Here is a 20640-nt window from a genome sequence, read left to right as displayed (position 1 = left end):
TTGCTGCTGCTTTACACTCGGACGATCGTGACACGCAAAAAGCCGAACTACAATACAAAATATATATCATGTTTTTTTTTTCTTGTTAATGTGTTTTCGCACCTTTGGAGTGTTTTCCATTCCATGTTTGGAGTGTTGGGGTTGGGTCAAATACATCTAATCTTTATCTTTGCTGTGCATATACGATTCTCGGTTGTTCTATGTGGGGTTGCATTGGTTTAAAGTTAGCATTCGTAATTGTTGCTATAATTGTTACTTTATGCACATTTTTCACGCCACCCGCAGGAGACGCCCATATAAATCATCTGTTATAGCAGAGCTACTCGTACAAAGTGTGTATGATGAACTGTGTTGTGTATCTCGTTCGGTTTTTGTTTTGTTTTTTGTTTTTGAAAGGGAGAAAAAGGTACATTTCGAACACTGGGAGAGGAAAGTATACGCCGTTTAGCGACATCTCGTTAATTATATAATTATTTGAAATGAAATCTATAGGTTCGCTAGAGTAGAGTATGGTTACGATTTACGCGAACTTGTGTGTACATACAAAAATGCATTTCTCATGCGCTTGTGCAAGCTCCGCAAGCAAGCCTGTCTATCCTCATTTGCTAAGTATCGAGTTTACCGTTCGGATTTACGGATTTTACCGGAAATAGGCCAAGTCAATGGATGGAGAATGGGTTTTACTTTAAGGTGTTACACACGCTCGCAACTTCCACCCGAACAGTGAGTATATAGCTCTATATCGAAATAATGCGAAATAAAATGCACAAAAGAGTAATGTTTCCCTGCTTCTTTAAACGTTTTTCTAATGATTGATGATTTCATCAAACTAACTGTATAACGGAGTGAGAGTGTGGCTTTGCAATGAATTCATTAATGGCAAACGCTGAAAGGAAATCACACACGTTTTGATCGGTTCAAAAGTGGTGGCTGGCTAATTGTGCAAAATAGTTCCGCGGCAGTGACTAGACTAAAAGTGATACTGAGAAGTAGATACAAAGTTTACTCCACACATCCTGCTGTGTGCACTCTCTAACACCGCCTGGTACATGGTTCCTTGCGCTAAGGCTACCAAAATAGCATCTACACCGAGACTGGTTGGCATCTGTTGGAGGATTGTGTGTGTTTTGAGAGTGTGTGTGTGTGTGAGCGTGAACATCATCGAATGTAACAATGCTTAAACTACCCCTAAACCCTGAAAAATTATACCTTCATACCTCAACAACTTAAGCCTTGCTAAATGAAATATAAGATAAAGCTTAAACATAACGCAGGAAATAACGTAACTGGAAGAGGTATAATAAACAACAGAAAATAGTTCGAATAATAAAAGATAAAGCTTGTATGCCGCACACCCACACACATCCGATCTTGTGAAACACTCGCCCGCCCTCTTTCCGGTACGACCCCCAGGCATACATTTGCAGTGGAAAATGTGGGAGGAAAAAATATTCCAATATAGAGAATACAAACATTAACAACGATACCCCGCCGCGGGACTACATATATCATCTCCTATTATGGCTGGTTCAAGTGGTTCTGTGGTTCGTTCGCTGACGATCGATCGGAGACGCTGTGCGTCCACTCTTCCCTGGACCATCCGCTTGCGTACCCCGGGTGTGTGAGTGTGTAACTTTGTCCTTTTCCGCGACTTTCTTCGTTTTGCAAAAAAATGTTAAATTGTTGAACAGGGAGGATGCTAAGACGCAAGTCCTGCACAGGTTTTCTGTTTTATCGTAACCTTTCGGGCTCATTTAACCAGCGTGTACGGACTAGAACAATAAAAATGGGGTTTGTTATTAGGGGAGGGTTTTGCGAGAGAAAGAGAGAGAAAAATCATAAATCGCATCAACAGGTGGCAGAAAGCAGCAATCTTTAAAAAAAATCACAATTCAGGAGCGAGTTTCGAACAATGAGTGCGTATTTGAAAGAGAAAAATGGTATGTATGTAGGGTGAGTGTGTAGATGTGTTAAGGAGATATGATGTGGGAAGGGTATGATGTCATGAGACAGACTTTCGATGTAAAGAAACGATAACGCGCAGAAAGATCTTGCTTCTAAGATGAAACTATTCGTGTGTACTACATCGAACTGCCGCCGAAACACGACTGTCCAAACTGAAGCTGCTCTAAGGAAAACGGACTACTAATCGGACTACTACTACTAATCGAAATACACTCACGCGATTCCGAAAAAACCTTCCCCACCAGTCGTAGTGCCGATAGCCTTGAGCGAACCACAAGCAATATCTAAAGTGTTGTCGTTGTGTCTCTGGTGGAAATCGTGTGAGTGTGTGCGTGTGTTACGGTGTCCGTTGGTCATGTTGGCGCAGTGGAGGTAAACGTGTATGATGGGAAGGAATAAGTAGTATGTTGAACGTAGCAGTAGTGTTAGTTTCGGAGGGTTCGGCTTGTGTTCCCCCATTGACGATTAGCAAATGGAATCGTGTACAGGAGAATCAAAAAGGCAAATAACACAATACAGCTAGCCTAACATAATTTGTCATAAAATAATCTAACCCAATTGAATTTTCATGTTAAATAGCTTAAACTATCACTTCTGGATGCAATTCCATTACCACCTCTGTCGACGGTAGATCAAATACTGCCTGCAATAACAGAATTTATAAATAAAATAATAGAAAGAAGTAAAGAACTAGTGGGAGAACGGAAACAGCTACCGAAATTAAAGCATTTAAATAGTTCTAATAATAATGATGATACAACTAATTCGCCTAGAGCCGCCTAGAGCGCCTTTTTCTCTTTCTACTTTCTAAAAAAACTAATCATTTATCCTAGAAAGGTTTGGATACGTTTTGCCACAATGATTGCTACTACAGCAGTCATTCTATCTTATTGATGCCGCGTACGATACTTCTACAATTTTCACTATCGTCCCTTTTATGCGTTTAATTTTTCGTTTACTCCGAACTAACTAAATCAGCCGAATAGAAGCGGGTTGCTGAAAATTGGGGATTTTACACCTAAACGGGCCTCTTTGGTGCCAATTGCTTCCACACTGCCGACGCGCTAGCAGTTTGCTATCTGATGATGACTGATGATGAAGTTGATGATGATGATGAGACGTGTTATTGTGTTGCAGAATGTAATCTCGTTGTGAATGATAGTTGTTGTGTGTGGATGTGGAAGTGTGTGAAAGCATGTTGTGTTGTGCCGGTTTCGGGGATTGGTGGTGGTGGTGGGTATTTTTTAGATGTACTTATGGTTTTGATTTACCCGCGAGATATCAACCCCGGTGATGGATTTGACCAGCTCCGGGATTTTGTTCACGATCTGTAGCACCTCGCCGGTCAGCTTCACGGCACCGACCTCACCGTTGCCGCTCGATACCATCGTGATTTTCTTCGCCTGCGACAGTGGTGCCGCCACTTCTGCCGCAACCTGCCGGAAGAATTGGGAGGAATGCGCGAATTAGCATTTTGAAACGAAGCAAACCCCACCGCAGTACCAACCTTTGGCAGTGTATCCAGCAGCATATCGACCATGGCTGCCTCACGGTACTCTCTCCAAGCTTCCGCCTTCTTGGCCATCTGTTCCGCTTCGGCCTTCGATTTGGCAGCGATGGCAAACGCTTCCGCCTCTCCGCGTACCTTTATCTGCAAGCAAAAGCGTGCGCACAAATTTGTAATTGGCCACAACAACCGCTACCGTATCATATACTAACCGCTTCCGCTTCTGCTTCCGCCTCCAGGATGACGCGCAGCTTGTTCGCTTCGGCCAGCTTTTCCAGCTTGTACTTCTCGGCCTCGGCCGGCCGGCGGATGGTGGCCTCCAGCTCGCGCTCGCGGCGCTGCATTTCCTGCTCCTGGACCGCAATTTCCTGCGTACGCTCGACCACCTTAATCTGCATCTGCTCCTCCTTGATGCGCTGCTTCGTCTTGGCCGCCTGCAGCTCGTACGCCATCTCCGCCTCGGCCTTCTTCGTCTGCACCTCCACATCGTACACGGCCTTCTTCAGCTCGAAGTCACGCTGGGCCTTCGCGATCTCGGTGTCGTTCAGGAAGCGGGCCGCCATCCGTTGCTCCTCGGCAATCGCTTCCTTGATCGTCGCATCGCACCGGGCCTCCGCCTCGCCGATCCGTGCGTCACGCTTCACTTCCGCCGTACGGGCCATACCGAGGCTTTTCAGGTATCCCTTTTTGTTTTAAAAAAGGGTAAAGAAACGGAAAGAAGGGACACGCAGTTCCAAAGTGCGGTTAGTCTAAATCTCAGTTTTCAACGCTACTTCTTGCCGCGACAGGCACCATATAAGAGTGGATGTACAATGTGAGGAAAAGGCTAAAAGTAACACATTTGCGCACTATAATATTCCTCTAGACAAAGAAATAATACTTACAAAACAAACAGTGAGAAATTAAATATTCAAACACACACACACACACACACGCTCTTACACACATACACATACATACGTACGTACGTACAGCAATTCACACAATCAGGGATACGCGAAAGAATTAAAAAAAAACATACACACACAGTAAGAGCACGTTGTGGGAAAATCGTTTGTTTGTTTACTCTATTTATCAACCAAACCACACACACACACTATGGAGATTGTTAAGGAAAAGCGAGTATTCGAGTAGCGGGTACGTGACGGTAAGCTTTGAGCAAGGGATTATTCAAATGTGTAAGCAGCAATGCATTTGGGCGGGAGGGGGGAAATGGTTCGTATCTTGGCGGCCGCAATCCTTTTTTGAGGAACCATAAAGTCATGCTGTGGGTTACCGATATTAGTTCCGGAGTGTCTTTTGGACTAAATTTAAGAGAAAGCTTGCCGATAAGCTGATGGCAAAAATGATAAATTAGACCTCAACAATAATAAGATTAATAGTAATAATAATAATAATAATAATAATAATAATACATTCTAGGGTAAACGAAGCATTTTGCGGCATGAAAGCAAAACACAATCATTGGACTTTTGGTTGGTTAATTGAGCAAAAAACTCGAATCTTCACTATTTAACAAAGCTGCAGTCACAATTCGTGTAAGCCCGAACAATGAGCATTTTACTAACTCATTTACATTCACTTTTTTTTTAATTGTATTCTACTTTGGCGTAGAACAAACTGATGAGGCATCTGATACTTTCGCAGCTTTACAATATTTACATAAAAATTAAAAAATAAAGGTAGGCACGCGAATATGTTCGAAAAATATACACAAGAAATCATAAATAATACAGCACAAATGTTCAAACTCTACTACGGTTTGTGGCATGGGAGGAATTTTCGAATCGAACCGTTTTATGTGCGTGTGTGTGTGTTAAAATCAATTCTATTGTTCAGTGTGAGGTGTCGACCACCTATCGACTAAAAGGTGTTTAAATTGTAATGTAAGAAATGTAGTTATGTTCAAACTAGAGTATGTGCATGTGTGTGTTTTCCCCAAAAGCTTGTTACAACAGAGGGAGCTTGTTTTTCTTCCTCCACTCCCTCGCTGGAGTGGGATGAAGTAAGTTAGTGAAGTAAAATGTGTACAAATAAGTGTATAGCTTTGTGTTGTTGGCTAGCACTAGCCTAGCCCTAGGCCCTAGTGGTAGTAGTAGTAGTAGTGTAGTGACCGGTAATGTGGGCGATCGACAGTAAAACAAAACGATATACACATGGTGAATGTCTGAGTGGAAAATCATTAATGGTGAGAAAAATAAAATAGAAAAAAAAGAGGTGGTTCTTGTTCTGGAGAAGAAAACAAAACAATAACAAAACAAATGGAGTCGAGAGTTGAATTAACATACCTTAGCACCCTTACATTATCAAAACACATTGTTATTTTATTCGTTAGCGGGTTAAAGAGAGGTACACGAAAAAAGACAAAAGAAGAAAAGAAAAAAGAGAGAACCAATGAAAAGGAGGATACGGCAAGAGACCAACACGCCTGCTGGCGTAATAGCGCTAGCGCAGAGCAGAGATAGACAGATGGATGGAGAGAGATGGAGAGAAATAGATAGAGATAGAGACAGAGAGAAGGTGAAAGAGCAGCCATCGACGGCTACTAAAAGGACGAGAACGGGGGTCGATTGCTGCTGCTGATCATTTCATCGACAGTGGGGAAGTAGGGGAAGTAGGAGAAATGGCCTACTGTTGACGATTGAGGTTCGCAGGATGGTAGAGTAGTAATAGTAGTAGTAATAGTAGTAGTAATAGTAGCTGGTGTTGTGTGAAAGGAAGAATGGCAAAGAAGTTACAATATTCTAATGAATTGTATATGTAAGCAGAAAGCATAAAACTTATTCTCTTTAGCTTAACCGTAAATGCGTACTAGGGTTAGATTTTTTTTGATGTAAAGAAATAGGAATATGAAGCCCAACTCTGGCAGAGGTTTAAGAGAGATCGTTAGTTCCTTACACGATGCGCAGCTTGAGTTATGCCCAGATTGATTGTAGAATTAGTTTACATCTTTTATAATTAACGTTAATCCTTGTTCGTTAATCCTACATGCAGCGCAATTTTGTTGCTTAGTTCTACATCATTCGCATTGTATAAGCCCGTCTGATACTGCTACATCAATTGTTATACAGAGTAAACCAATTATCGTTGTAAAATAATAAGAAGTTCTTACCCTATTTGACCCGTTGAACTTGAAACAATTTTGAGAGGAAATATAAAAATAAAAGAAAAAAACAAACCATAAACGAACACTCTTTTGTGGGGGCTTTCGAAAGGATAAAGCATTTTCAGCTTCATCGCATACCGGGAAAAGGACAATTTAAGCCAATTCATGAAAAAAATAGAAAAATTTTGAAACTTCTTACCCCATTTGTCCCGTTGAACTTGATACATATTATGAAAAAAGTATAAAATAAGATACAAAATATCAAAACTAAAGCTCCTTCCAGTGGATGTAATAAGATGTTCGAATCTGTTCAAACTGCAATTGAGCTTACGTTCCGATGGGCATAAGGCAATCTGCACACCGTGTGGAACCGTTCAAGCTCGTTAAAGGAAAAATCGTTGCCGATTCAAATACTAATTTAACTTTTAACTTATAGCTCATACGCTCCTACAAACTACGGGGTACGCGGTGGTGGTGATTTGAGGGGGAAAAGGGTCCTAGTTACAGAGGCGAATATGAAGTAGAGTAAAGTAGATATAGATAAGACAGTAGTAAAGAAGGTGAATTAAAGGTATATATGTGTGTGTGTGAGAGAGAAGGAGGAAAACATTTGAAAGTGAATAGAGAACATGAAACAGAACATTGGGACAGTTAGCGGTAGGTGGATGGTGTGGATAGATAAAGAAGATGAAAATAGAACTCTTCTTCGGCGAACTTTGAGTCGCATGAATTGCGTTGGAACGGGACGGACCGCTTTTGTTTGATGGCAATGTGTGTCCCCTTGCTGGGTAGATATGGGTAGCGGTAAACTGTGATAGAGGAGCGGATTCCCGTTGTGGCTTCTTCGGAGCACATGGCCAACAAAGGGACGAAGTCAAGCCATGCCGACACGGCCGCGTGGACGACGCTGGGGCAGTGGTCTGCCCGGTGGTTTCTGCTTACCTCCTCATCGCGGATATCCTTCAGCGTGTAGGACACGACGGTAATGCCCATGTTGACCAGGTCGGACGAAGCGACCTCGAACACCTGTTTCGAGAACTTCTTGCGATCCTTGTAGATCTCCTCGACCGTCATCGAGCCCATGATGGCACGCTGGTGGCCTTCGAGCGTCACCAGGGCGATGTGCTGGATTTCGGCTTCCGATTTGCCGAGGAACTGTTCGCACGCCGTCAGCAGCATGTCCTCGTTCTGGCCCTGGATCTTTACCTGCGCGATGCCGGTGACGGAGATTGGCACGCCCTGGCTGGTGTACACGGTCGGGCTTTCCACCTGCAGCGTCATGGTGTTGAGCGAGATTCTGCCACAAGTGGGGAAGTGTCGAATCAAACGTTAGTTCAAAACAATTCGAAAGATAAGCTATCTATTGCATTCGTCTATATCTACTGCCCCCCTCCCTTTGGAACATAATTCATTCGAGGGCCAGTCGGGAGTTTGTTTACGTTCGCTACCGATTTGCCTATTGGCAAGAGTTTATTACCTTTGCACTTGTTGAATCGAAGGCCAAACGAATGCCCGACCGCCAGGAACCAACAGTGGCTTCATGTGGCAACATCCTGAAAGTAGAAGGCGGTGACAGAAAAACCAACAAAAAACACACAATTTAATTAACCTAGTAACGCGGCCGGAAGCAACAGCCTGCTGAGCTGCGTGGGTAAGGATGTAAGGAGCATGGCGAGGAAACGACGCTCAATGTATTACGCTTGTATATAACATAACGGTCCGTTTCATGTTGCACAAGCGATAGTTTACCATCGTTATTCTAAAAATAAACACATTTTCTCTTCCAGAGCAAACATTCGTTTTTTTTTTTCGAGTGGTCGATGTTAGCGCAAAACCATTCCAATACAGCGAACGTTGTTGATTGTTTTGCTTGCCAAGTTAATTACTGCACCAAAGTTTGGCTCGATGCGTTTCTTGGAGGTAATATTTACTTATAGTTAACCGTGCCAACACATGCAAACCATTTCCAAAAAACAAACTTGTTGGCCTAGATGTTCCGCTCCCCGGAAAACCCCAGAAAGCACAAGCATAGCGGCGAAGTAGGCTGGGAACCGGTGGCGCACCGGTGGACGCGCGGAGAAAAATAAAAGAAAAAGCCACGGATGGCTTCAAACCACTCACTCACACCGGAACATGGAAAGGATGGGGCAAAAATCGATACATCCTCGTGACACTTTCAGGACACCTATAGATAATAGAGACACACTCACACACACTCATACATCTACACGCAACCACTAGCACAAACGCGCGGCGACGGTTTTCCAGCCTTTTGCCCCAAACCCCAAACAAGCCGTCAAGCCTTTTGCCCCGGTGAAAGCGTTTGCGCGGCGGCCAACAAGCGCGCTTGCGGAGAAATGTATATTTATATATCCCTCCCATCCGTGTCTGTGTGTTGTGCTGTGATGTTTATTGCATGCTTTAACTCTATGCTTTAATGAAGAAGAAAAAAAATGTAAAAAAAAACGGGAGGACAAACAAGAGCGGTAGGACAGACAGTGTGAAATGAATGAAGGCCTACTGCTCTGGTCCTTTTTGTTTTACAGTATCGATTTTCCTCTGTATGCAGTACACGCAGGCAGGGGCTTTTCTTTTTCATCTGAGTTCGCAGTAGCCTGGGGGTGCAAGTTGAGATTAAAAATTCGTCCACAAGCGTGTGCTCGGAGGCCATAAAAATGCTAAAAATGGTTGGACGATTTTGTTTGCTCACACTTGTATGCATTAAAGCTTGACACGGTTCTAGCTGTGTACTGTGGTGTCCATTTCCTATGTTGTCGACAGCTCTAGAACTATTTGCCATCAATCCCGCCCAGGGTGGGAATTCTCCATCCCAAACAGAAGCGCCGGTTTTGTAGTTTTGCAGAATGATGTCACTCTTTGCATTGCTCTTCGCACCAATACACAACACAGATCAGCAATCCTTCCTTCTCTTTTTCGCTACCGCCCATATCTGTCGTCGCTGGGATGGGGCTGTGATGCCCGTCTTTTTGACGCCACACACAAGACGCATTAGATTTGGTGGGAGGGATGGATGAAATTAAAGGGATGAAGCGTTTATGTTCTCTCGCTCGCTCGCTCTCTCACACGCACACACACACTCTCCCTCTCTCTTTTCCCGTACCTGATACTACCAAGGCCTCGTTCGGGCCGCAAGTAACAAACCCCCAAACCATCGCGCTGCTTCCTTCACGCTCTTATCACAACACACTTTTCACCGTTTTCGCGGTTCGATTTTCGACCAACTAACAGCACGCACGGTTGGTGGAGGATGTAGTCGTTGGACGGGTGCTGTTTTCTGCACGAGATTCGTTTGCAAACCACCAGGAATTTGGATCGTTTTCACGAGCGCACCGCTAAGCACAACACATCTAATCGCAATTGATGCAGGCCGAAATTTCTTGGAATAAAGTAGCTCCCCCTGGTGGTTTGTTCGATGAAACATCGAGCACAATGGTATAGAGGCGATTGATCGAATGGACAAAATTTTCTTCATAAATTTCATCGATTTGTATTTCGGAAGTGAGTGTGCTTTTCTTTCCACGAACCTTTTCATAACAGAACAAAATTAGAAGAGGAGACATATTAACGGTTTTATTTCACTTTATAAAAGTGTGAAAGTACCAGTAAAGATCTTACAATTAAGGTTAGCACCAAACAGAAACGATTTAGATTGTACCCGTTTTTTTTCCTAAGTCGAAAAATACCCAACACCCGGAATGACATTGTCCCCACCCTCCCGTCCATTGGTCTCACAGAACGAACGGTACGAGCGCTTTCCTTTGCTTCGGGTAGTTGGGAAAGTTTTCCACGTACCACTGGTGGGTGAGCCACGAGTTCATCAGCTGATTCGAAAGGACCCACAGCAGCACGTACACCATCGTACTGTTCCGGTGCAGCACACAGAACAGCACGACGTACATCACGATCTCGAAGAACATGTGGGGCGAGGATACGGCCTCAAAGTAGTCGCCGGTCGGCAGGCTGTGCTTCTGGCTCACCACTTTGCCCGCCTTGTCCTTGCGCAGGTTGGCCAGGATCACGTTCGACAGGTACTGGTGGTACCAGGCGTAGCAAAACACGCCAACGCACAGGGCCAATCGGACGCTGGGCTCGAACCTATATCCGTTGGTGGGCAGCGAGACGGGGCCGGCGCGGGTGAAACCCTCCGCCTGCGCTAGGATCGCCACGATCGTACCGAAGTAATGGATGTACCCGACGAGGTACGCGGACAGGTTGATTTTCAGCTTGCTCGAGAACACCTGCACGAACCAGGTCTCGTAGAACCGGCGCAAGCACTGCAGCGTGATCAGCGTCATGGCAACCATCGTCTCGGTAGGCGTGGTGCGCACCATGCGCTTGTTGGTTGCCATCGTGTCGAGGAAGGCGATTACGTAGTCCCGCGCTGGCTGGCCAGTGAGGTAGGTCTCCATCATGACGGCAAATCCGGCCACCGACCAGAGGGCAGCAAAGACGTAAAAATGTTTGAACCACGCCTTCGGGACCTCCAGCAGGGACACCAATCGGTCCGGCGACCCCTTCAGCGCATGCTTGCCATACCGGAACGTCTGCCGGATGGCGGTGGGCAGATGCTTTTCGATCGTTGCCAACAGTCCACCGAGCACCACGACCGTCACGATGAGGTTGGCGAACAGAAAGTTGATCAAATTGATCGACCGAATATCGAACCACGGGAACATGATGATGATGACCGCGGACTCTCTTCACTGGGTGGTTGGTTGCAGTTAATCACGGCGAACTCTCTCGTTTAGCTGAAGAAATTCCACCAATTTGCTAACACGAAGCCATCGCCCCTCCGTTGCAAGCGACTGATCGTGCGGAAGTAGGACACGCCACATGAGTATTTAGCACCTGTTTTTTTTTTCTTCTCTCTTCTCAATCCCGTTGCTTGCGGATGATCTTGAAGCTGTTTGTTTACATCGCGATGGCCAAGGTGTATAGAGCCGAAGGTTTAGTTTGAAATCGAAAGCGAAAATAACGCGCATGCCTGTTATTTCTCTCGCAATGTGGGCTACAAACGCAAATATGTTGATTTATGAATATTTTTCACGCAATTACTTTTCCATTCCAAAGTCCGAAAATTCACAAACAAGAACGTAAACTCAGCAGCTTTGCCGGTGTTTGACAGATTGTGCTGAATAGCTGTCCGCCACGAATGAAGTGTTGTGTCAAAAGGCGACAGTACACGACACACAACACATACACCGCCGCACGTCGTCGAAATTTGGAAGAAACAATTAGCGAAAGGAAACGGAACGAACGCAAGACAAAAACGTGTCCTGCAGGAATTGTGTTGGTAGGCGGACATCAGGCATTGTATCTCCTCGAAGCGCAGCCGGAACACAGAGCAGCAGCAACAAAATGGTGTATGTAAAGTCGTGGGAAGATTTCGAGATTGCGGCAGAAAACATGTACATGGCGAACCCGTGCCAGTGTCGGTTTACGATGAAGTACACGCACCAGCGAGGAGCGGTAGTGCTGAAGCTGACCGACAATGCCAAGTGCGTGCAGTACAAAACGGAGGTCCTGTCCGAGCTGAGGCGGATCGAAAAGTTCTCCGGCAATCTGATACAGATGATGGCGTCGAAGGAATAGGAACACAGGACAGGGCAGCTAGCTTGGAAGCAAAATTGAGAAGCGGATGGATACGAACGAGGCAAGGGATTTAAAATAAACATTGAACTATATTGTTAAGTGAATGATCTCCGGATGAGTATGTGGAAACTGTGTTCCCCGAAGAGCCATCCGAAAGAGCCAAAACTGGTAAGCAAATCCCACAAATGGACCGTTGAATAACGTCGTTCTCTTCCATACACTTTCAGGATGGAAAACCCCCCAAGTCGAACAATTTGCAGTGTTGGTTTAGTATTTATTTAGTCAGAATAACTTTATCTCCTCCCGAAAGACGGGAGCCATGCACGTCAGAATGTAAAGAAGAGCGAATCCTCTCCTGTTGGCTACTAGATGGCATTTTTAGGCGGTCAAGCTGCGTCCATAATAGTAACAACGAGTTACAAAACCCTCTCTTTGGGGTAGAGTTTGGCAAGGATAAAATAGAAATCGTAAAATCATCAGTACTGGTGGTTGCTTCCCTGGTGAGCGCCGCCCGTGTCCGTTGAATTGGCTTCAACGCAGCACTTCCTAACTTCGTCACTTTGCTGAGCATTATCGAAACGACGATCTGCTCTCCTTTCCCCCCCATGTGTGGAATGTTGTGCAGGATACAGTCTGTGTTCCCCTGTTCCCCGTACCGGTTTACACTTTGCCCAGTATGTCGTGTGGATACATCTTCTTCCGGTAACCTCGCTTCACGACCATCTTGATCGCAATCACAATCATCACGATGCAGGTAATGTACAGCAGCGCACTGAACCGGATGTCGATATCGCTCAGCACGTTACCGTACGAATGGTAGCTCGTCTGAGCGCCGGAAGCCGCCGCACCGCCCCATTCCGACCGACCCTCGGACCCCTGCGGCGCCAGGCTGCTGTCGTGCAGGCCGAACAGATTGCGCCGTTCGTACGCGTACATGTGCTTCAGGTAGCTCAGCACCTCCATCAGATTCCACTCGTTCCCGTCCTCCATCGTGTACTGCTGGTGGTTGTGGTGGTTGGTCAGGATCTTGCGCCTGCACTGCGCACAATCGCTCGCGGTCGGAAATTGCACCTTGGGATGGTCGGGATCTTCGGTCGCATCGCCCGACAGCCGCTTGTTGACCTCGTTGTGGCTCGACCACAGCCACAGCACGGCATCGTCCTTCGTCGCCACCTGCCAGATGCGGTTCCGGTCGGCCATCTGCTGGAAGTGCTGCGAACACTCGGAGCAGCCGAAATAGTTCTTGATGTAGCCGTGCATCGCTTCCAGCACCTCCAGCGGACTGTTGGACAGATCGCTCTCAGCGGCCTGCACCGTTAGGTAGTGAAACAGCGTCCACAGACCGCACGGGTACCGGCGCAAGCCTTCCTTCGAGCCGGAGCACCCGATCCAGTGGTTCGACGAGAACACCGGCTTCCGTTCCGTTTCGAGCGCTTTCACGCGTGCCACAAACGCTTCCCCGTCGAGCCGTTTCTCGCCCGCATTCAGCACGTACTGGCGCACCTCGGTCAGGAATCGGCGCCCATTATCGTTGAACGGGAAGTAGCGCACGAGCACGTTGAGAAAGTTGCGCAACGCCACCAACCGATCGCCTTCGATCGTTTTGTACCGGCCAATCTCGTGGAACAGCGCGAACCGTACCGCTTCCTCCAGATCGGCCTGGTACACGACGGCCGCCCCGAGTTCCTTCACCTTGGCCCGGATTGCCGCCTCCTGCTTTTGCTCCATCAGCGCGGATATGTTCTGCTCGGTCGTACCGCCACCACCACCGCCATCGCCTGCCACACCGGCACCATCGCCCGCTTTCTTGGTCGACTTGGTCGACACGTCCGTCACGACGATGTGATGCTGGCGCAGATGCAACCGTATCGCATCGCGTACCTTATCGCGACCGAACTCATCGATCGGTAGGTTGATGACGCTCAGTGAGGTGCCATCCACCACGGAGAGACCGTTTGTGGGCAGGGTGGGATCATGCACCCGGTACACGCTTACGTCCGGTGTATCGTGAAAGTCGAGAATCACCTGCAAACCGACCGTTGCATTGGCGTCCTTTTCGTTTATCAGGTAAACGTACTTGGGCCTGGTGGTGGCACCAGACAACGAGGTAACATCGAACAGCGCGGACTTATCGTCCGTCCGATTGATGGCGGTTAGGTTGGGCCAGTTGGTTGGTCTGTTCTCGACCCGCTGCATGTACTCGACCAACCGGTCAATGATGCGCTGCTCATCGTGCTCTTTCACTGGTTCTCCTGAGTGAGCAGAGGGGAAAGCGGAACAAGATGTTAGCATCAAAAGGCATGGATTGTTTACGACGGCTTTCGGACACTGGATTTCGCATACAATAGGCTTCAATTTATCGCAGTTAGGGGAAATTACAAATAATTTAACCTGGGACCGGTTTGTTTGCGGGATTCGTGAATGGCATAATTCAAGGGCAAGCGGGAACGATTGAAAGGAGGGGGAGGGGGGGAGCGAGCGTTGTCCAGATTGGCGAATAATAAATTCTAGACCAGCAGAAACGATTCCTTAATTTCATAATTGAGACCCCGGATCGAGGGAACCACCAATAGTTGAACCAGCCACCGACAATCAGCGCTCAAAAGAATGCGCAAAAAAGAAAAGAGCTTGTTTGGGAATGTAAACTGCACCACAATGCAGTTTGTTGCAATTTAACAACCACAGAGCAAGTGGGTTAGAGAGAAGCGTGAAAAACAGCGGGACGTTTGTGATTTGCCAGGCGAAACGGAACCGAGTAGCACGCCTGCCCCCGCGAAAGGCACGTTTGTTTTGCGTTTGCGAAATCGAAAAGGGAAGAAAATGTATGTAATGTCTTTTGATAAGGGGTCGCGACCGAGGGGGGGGGGGTTGTTGTTTCGATAGGAGTTGGGTGGGTGCATTATGAAATGTTGCACCTGCTGCCACACGAGCAGTGTACGGAGACGGAGAGAAAATAGGATAGGAACGAAGCGTTGTAATTGTTATAAAAAAGTCTTTCAGTCCACATTTTTTCCACCTAAGTGTAATTTTTCAAACTTTTCGCAAATTTTTTTCACGTCAGCCATCTTCAAAACGAGACGATTATCGCCTTCAGAACGCACTCCAAACGATAACGCTTGGATTTGAGCGCGTGCGAGAATGGGCCCAGTATAAGGACGTACTGAATGAAGGTAGATTTTCACCACCACCGCCCTTCTGTCCGTTAAAAGAGAAAACTGTTGATGTGTACACATTTCCAGCTGAATCAACACAACACCAGAAACGGTTGACTACCGGTTTTGGAAAGAAAAACATCTAAATAAAGGAACACACTGTCCGCGCCGTCGAAAGCGTAGCAGGGCGAACAGCGAGCGAACCGAGCTTTGTAATAGAATTGATGTAAAAGCCTTCTGATAGTACAGCAGGAACAGAAAAAGCCATTTGTATAACAAATCACACCCGACCACTGATAGGTGTTGTTCATTGCTGATGTGTGCACTTTGCTTTTTTTTGGCGGCACCCATGCCCTTCAAGAACAATCAATTCCTTGGAAACAAGCAGAGATAGTGGAGGGCAGCATACGGTTGTGCATTTTTTTTCTATTTTCCCGTCCTCCGTTGAATCTAGTAGGCTGGTGCGCGGTGCTGGTGCTGCTTACCTATCTTCTGCTCGCCATCTGCGTAATACGGTGAAAAGAACCGGATCGTCGGATAGGCCATCACCTCGAACTCCCGGCAGATTGCATTGTTTTCGTCCCGCGAGCAGTCCAGCGCGGTTACGTGGACCAGCTTCTGCCAGCCGAGTATGTCCGAGGCGAGCTGCTTCCAGATCGGTGCGAACCGGCGACAAAACCCGCAGTACGAGTTGTAAAACTCGACCAGCGATGCGTGCGGTTGGTTAAACACCCGCTGCTTCAGATTGGCCGCCGTGAGCGAAATCACGGAATCGGTCGCATCGTACAGGCCGCTGTTTTCACTTTCCTCGATCTGGCGCTGGTAGCGCTTCTGCTCGTAGATGCTCAGCCGTTCCCGCAGTCCGACCGCACCGCCGGTGCCGAGGTCGACGGTACTCACCGCGAGCAGCAGCAGCAGCAGCAGCCACGCAGCGGACGATCCGATGTGTGGCCGATGGTAGGAGCCGGAAGTTGCCACACGCACCACCACCATTACACGTTTGCTACCAACCCCTTGTGCAGCAAAGGGGATTGTATTGCACTACGGAAGTACGGGTTCGATATGTTGTTGTTCACCGCCGCACGGGAGTACTCGACTCGATTTCCCTTTCACTGGCACTGTGCCATCGCGTTGGATGTGCAGTCGAGGTGGACTAGTCGCGGGCAGTCACTGTTTCGGAATGGGGCAGCAGCGCGAACCATTTGGTTGGCGAAAAAATTACGTACGCACTTGTGTGGTGTGTGTTGTTGGTACGACGTGTATGTTTTTGTTGCGCTGGTTAGGCTGCGGTCTCTGCTAGCTGCCCGTACACGTCTGCGCTGCAAGTGCATGCGTCGTTGGCTGTCACGTGACCATCGCCTAAGCGCGTTTGTTGTGATGAATGTCTTGACAATTTTTTAGTTTTTTTCTTTAGCCAGTTTATTTCTTTAGTTAAGCTATTGCGCTTGTAGTTCAGAAATAATTATTCTGGAATAAGATCCTTATTACATATTGACAATGATTTTGAATTTGAATATTTACTTGAAAAATAATCTTATGCTACAGTTTACTTGCATGAAAGACCGTTAGTTTCAAAGAATTTTTATTTCTGTTTTACGATGCTATAGGATTATTCGATAATTCAATAGCAAGTCACAATATAAATCTCATATTATCACCACATTCTGCCCATACAATATGAACGTCTTAAGAAACATTATCATATTATTCTGTTCCAAGCAGCTGATACATTGAGCAAAGCACGTGTAAACTTACCTTTAGCTCGCACAATTCTCTCGCATTTGTTCACTCTCTCGGACTTTACAGGGGTGTGCAATCGAGTAGTTATGAGGATTTTTTTACAAGCAGCGACTATTTTTGAATTTATTTTTTTATGAATTTAGTGTTTCATACATTTCATATCGTAAAGTAGGTAATGTTATTATTCTCTAGTATTAATATAAAGCATCGTGCAACAGAAATATATTATGCGCAAATTAAAATATATCTATTCCAAATTGTATAAAATAAAACATTTGTCATTACAGTCGTGAAATTATTCATGCATTCAGCACGAAACTCCTTTGAGATTCGTTCAGCATCCCTGCCGGTGAGTGTTCCCAAAACGAGACCCCAAACGAACTAGTGCCCGAGTGCCCCTGCATCCTCTCAGAGAACGCATTTCACGCAGCGGAGATGGATGCTCGAGCATAGCCAAACGCAGCATAGCCAAGACAAACCCAATCTCAACCGCCGAACGGTGCGGACGTGATTTTCGTAGCTCTCCCGGTCGTCGTGGTTTTGCCGTTTGCTCGTCTCGCCTTTGCCGCCACACAACACGCCGCACTGTGCCACGGGCGATCGTGACGATCGGTGCTCTGTGTGTGCTTAAGAAATCAGGGTTAGTGATAAATCCGGCGTTTGCGGTGAAATCTTTGCAGCAGCAACAAGGGACGACTGCATTCAAAAGACGCACTCATCGCACCGGCAGCATCGTTGCATAACATATAATTCATCTCGGATTGGACACCTGCGGATCCAATTACCCGGGCAGATAGGTACAACAAAAAAAAACTTCGTAAAAAGTGCATTCAACGGGGTGAGTGTGAGTGTGTGACAAGTGACATTAGACAATCTATTCGATTCGATCGATTGATCGATCGATTGAGATCCGTGCCGGGTTGAAGTTGGTGATGGTGTCGTTTTAGGAGGTGATTTGGTCACGATCGAGACCAAACAAAAAGGGGGACTTCATAAAATCGCTTATTATCTTGTTATTAACCGTTGGTAAGTCGTACAGCACTGGTACAAGGAGCTCAATTATGGTTGAACCGCTGTGGCTAAAAATGGAATCCCATCGAAGCTCGAAAAGGCATTAAGGTTGGTAATGAAAATCAAATGCCAATTACTCCCACCGCTCGCTGTTGGCTTTAGCTCGTACTTGATCGATTGAGATGATCGAGCTTCCTCTATCGATTGGAGTAATCAGCCCCAAGCCCCGGAGCCACAACAGAGATTTTCGCATGATGAATGCACCGTGCAAATGTGCACTGCTACCTCCCTCATCGCCCATTGCCCAAAAGGGTCCAGTTTTAATTGGATTATTTTCTTCCCACTATAGGGGCGATAAAATTTGAAACCTAATTTGGTGGGACTACCTCGTTAGCCTCCCACCCATTACCAACACCACCGAAGGAAGAAAGGGAGGGTGTCAACCCGGGGGGTGTAGAATACAAAAAGAGAGTGCAAAACGTGAACGGAACGTGTGCGCGGGCATTAACATTTTTGCCACATTTTGGTGTTGCGGTTTTTTTGATGCCACCAACTTCAGTTCACCATGCCTTCAGCAGGCCCAACTGGCCCAACTGCAGTCCAGTGTGTTTCCTCTGTTTGTGTGTGTGTGTGTGCTTTCATTCTCTCTCCACGGATTATTTATCACCGTCAAGCGTCAAGCATGCGAAACGAACAGGCGAGGAAAAGTTCGCCAGAACAAGATTTTGGAATGTGCCCACCCCTCGTTGTGCCCAGGGGCCCCCCGTTTCGCACGTCGTACGGCCACGGCGGAAAGGCTGCGGTCGCAAAAATTAAAAACCTTTTTTTTTGCTGTGAGCTTTTTCTGCCTCTCTGCTACTCACACACAGCTTCCCGCTGCTCCACTGCACGAGGCGGGATGGAGCTTCTCCCTTCCGGACCAGGAAAACGGGAACGTGCAAAGGGAAACAAGGGGAAACATAAGATGTAGGGTGTCGTTTTTTTTTCGTTGGTTGGTTCCTCTCCGTTTGTGCTCCGTTTTGCGGTGTGAGTGTGTGTGTGTTTTTTTCAATAGTTTATGCTTAAAATCTTTTGCACGCTGGTCGCACTCGCTTTGCCTTGTCGGCGGTGCAAACCATCCTTCAGTCAGCCTTCTTCCCCCTCGTTTCCCCCCCCCCCCCCCCGTGGTTGGACGTGGTCCTAAATCGCCCGAGGAAATGCTACAACCGCTTTCCTTCTAAAACCGCTTATCTCCCCATGTTTGCAGTGCAGCGGTTTTGTGATGCCGTCGAAATTCACGCCTCGAGACGGTCGAAATTCACGCCTCGAGACGGTCGAAAGTCGGAGGCATCCCGAAGGAGAAAAAATCGTTTCTCCGTTCCCTTCCTCTCAGCAGGGAATGCTGGTTTCGAGGTCGAAAAGGCTACCCCGAGGGGTAATTTGGGGTAGATTTGTATTTCTTTAATTTAATTTTGAACAGCAGAGATCACCACCGATCGGACGGGCGCGCGTTGGTGGTTCTGCTCGGTCACAGGCGAAGTCGGTGCTAATTGGGCCGTTAACAAGCTGAAAATTAAGCCATCATAAATTAGAACTCCGTACCGCAGTTTGGGGTAGACCGGAACCTGGTGCGTGTCCTGTTTTTCGGTGTGTTTTTTTTGTCGATAACCGTCAACGATCATCATCATCATCATCATCAGCGTGATGGAATTCGTTTCGGGAGTTCGGTTCTCCGGGCCGAACCTGCCTATAGAGGTAGGCGGATGGTAGGCAATAAACTACGCGATATTATGGGGCCACTTGTTTGGACAGCCGTGATGGACAAGATAAGATCCGATCGAATCATTTAAAAAAAGGCTTTTGTGGGATAGTTAGAGCGGGATCGTTTCATAAACGCCCACATTCAATGAGAATTTGGGGCTGAAGAGGCAATAAATATTCAAAACTGTCGTGTTGTGTGTAAAACTCTAGATCTTAGTCTACAAGCAGAAGTGCCAAGCTAGCGCACAAGATCATATCAAATCAGATCAGCATGACTTCATCTCCTGTTCTCGACCCGGCAGCGACAAAGATCTGGACAGTGTAGGCTTGTGATAAAGAGATGCATAGTCTCGATACGGCCACAAGTGTCTTAATTCGTCGCTTCCTTATAATCGCCAGCTTCTTTAACGCGACCATGGTTAAGTGTTCGCTTGTGTCGCGCTTGTCTCAGCTGTGCTTCTGTGTGGCAAAGAAACCCCTTCGGAGCCTTCGAGACACTGAAAGTGATATGAAAGATACTACTGATGGTTGCCATTGAGAAATCAAGATGCAAAGGACAGATACGATCATGATCTTACAGAGCTGACCAACGGGATGCAGTTTGCAACGGGAACCAACACAAAAAAATTGGGAACACCTTAAGACAATCATATGAACCTGCCTGCCTGAAGGTGAAAGGGACACCTTCATCAGGCGTAATGGCGTGAACTTTACATGAACTTTGGTGAGTTGGCTACGAAAAATCACCCTCCCAAAACTGGTTCGAACACGATGCGGGCCACATCGTTCGATGCGTGATGCCTGAG

General features: G+C 46.7%; 4 protein-coding genes across 7 annotated transcripts; 1 reads left to right on the top strand and 3 right to left on the bottom strand.

The window, feature by feature from the left end:
• Nucleotides 1–369: 369 nt before the first annotated feature.
• Nucleotides 370–9991, bottom strand: LOC120953890 (flotillin-1). 4 transcript variants are annotated; one of them, XM_040374295.2, is made up of 9 exons: nt 9700–9991; nt 8056–8131; nt 7521–7875; nt 6778–6795; nt 6585–6602; nt 3685–4155; nt 3473–3616; nt 3237–3401; nt 370–1772 (listed from the first exon to the last, which is right to left on the bottom strand). In XM_040374295.2, exons 1-9 carry the CDS (start codon nt 9749–9751, stop codon nt 1755–1757), a joined length of 1317 nt encoding a protein of 438 aa, XP_040230229.1. In that variant the 5' UTR covers nt 9752–9991; the 3' UTR covers nt 370–1754. The 4 variants fall into 4 exon arrangements, with proteins under 4 accessions (XP_040230229.1, XP_040230231.1, XP_040230230.1 ...); XM_040374297.2 differs by lacking the exon at nt 6585–6602; XM_040374296.2 differs by lacking the exon at nt 6778–6795.
• A 152-nt stretch (nt 9992–10143) lies between these two features.
• LOC120953893 (polyprenol reductase) lies at nt 10144–11658 on the bottom strand. The gene has a single exon (XM_040374302.2). It carries the CDS (start codon nt 11273–11275, stop codon nt 10328–10330), a length of 948 nt encoding a protein of 315 aa, XP_040230236.2. The 5' UTR covers nt 11276–11658; the 3' UTR covers nt 10144–10327.
• Nucleotides 11659–11782: 124 nt separating this feature from the next.
• LOC120953898 (signal recognition particle 9 kDa protein) lies at nt 11783–12295 on the top strand. The gene has a single exon (XM_040374312.2). It carries the CDS (start codon nt 11958–11960, stop codon nt 12189–12191), a length of 234 nt encoding a protein of 77 aa, XP_040230246.1. The 5' UTR covers nt 11783–11957; the 3' UTR covers nt 12192–12295.
• Nucleotides 12296–12444: 149 nt separating this feature from the next.
• On the bottom strand, nt 12445–16634 carry LOC120953886 (sulfhydryl oxidase 1). The gene is made up of 2 exons (XM_040374281.2): nt 15829–16634; nt 12445–14443 (listed from the first exon to the last, which is right to left on the bottom strand). The coding sequence occupies exons 1-2, from the start codon at nt 16334–16336 to the stop codon at nt 12852–12854; spliced, it is 2100 nt and encodes a 699-aa protein (XP_040230215.2). The 5' UTR covers nt 16337–16634; the 3' UTR covers nt 12445–12851.
• Nucleotides 16635–20640: the final 4006 nt, after the last annotated feature.

Source organism: Anopheles coluzzii, chromosome 2 (genome assembly GCF_943734685.1).
Source record: "Anopheles coluzzii chromosome 2, AcolN3, whole genome shotgun sequence".
In the NCBI taxonomy this organism is placed as follows: Eukaryota; Metazoa; Arthropoda; class Insecta; order Diptera; family Culicidae; genus Anopheles; species Anopheles coluzzii.
This window is presented reverse-complemented; position numbering and strand designations above follow the sequence as displayed.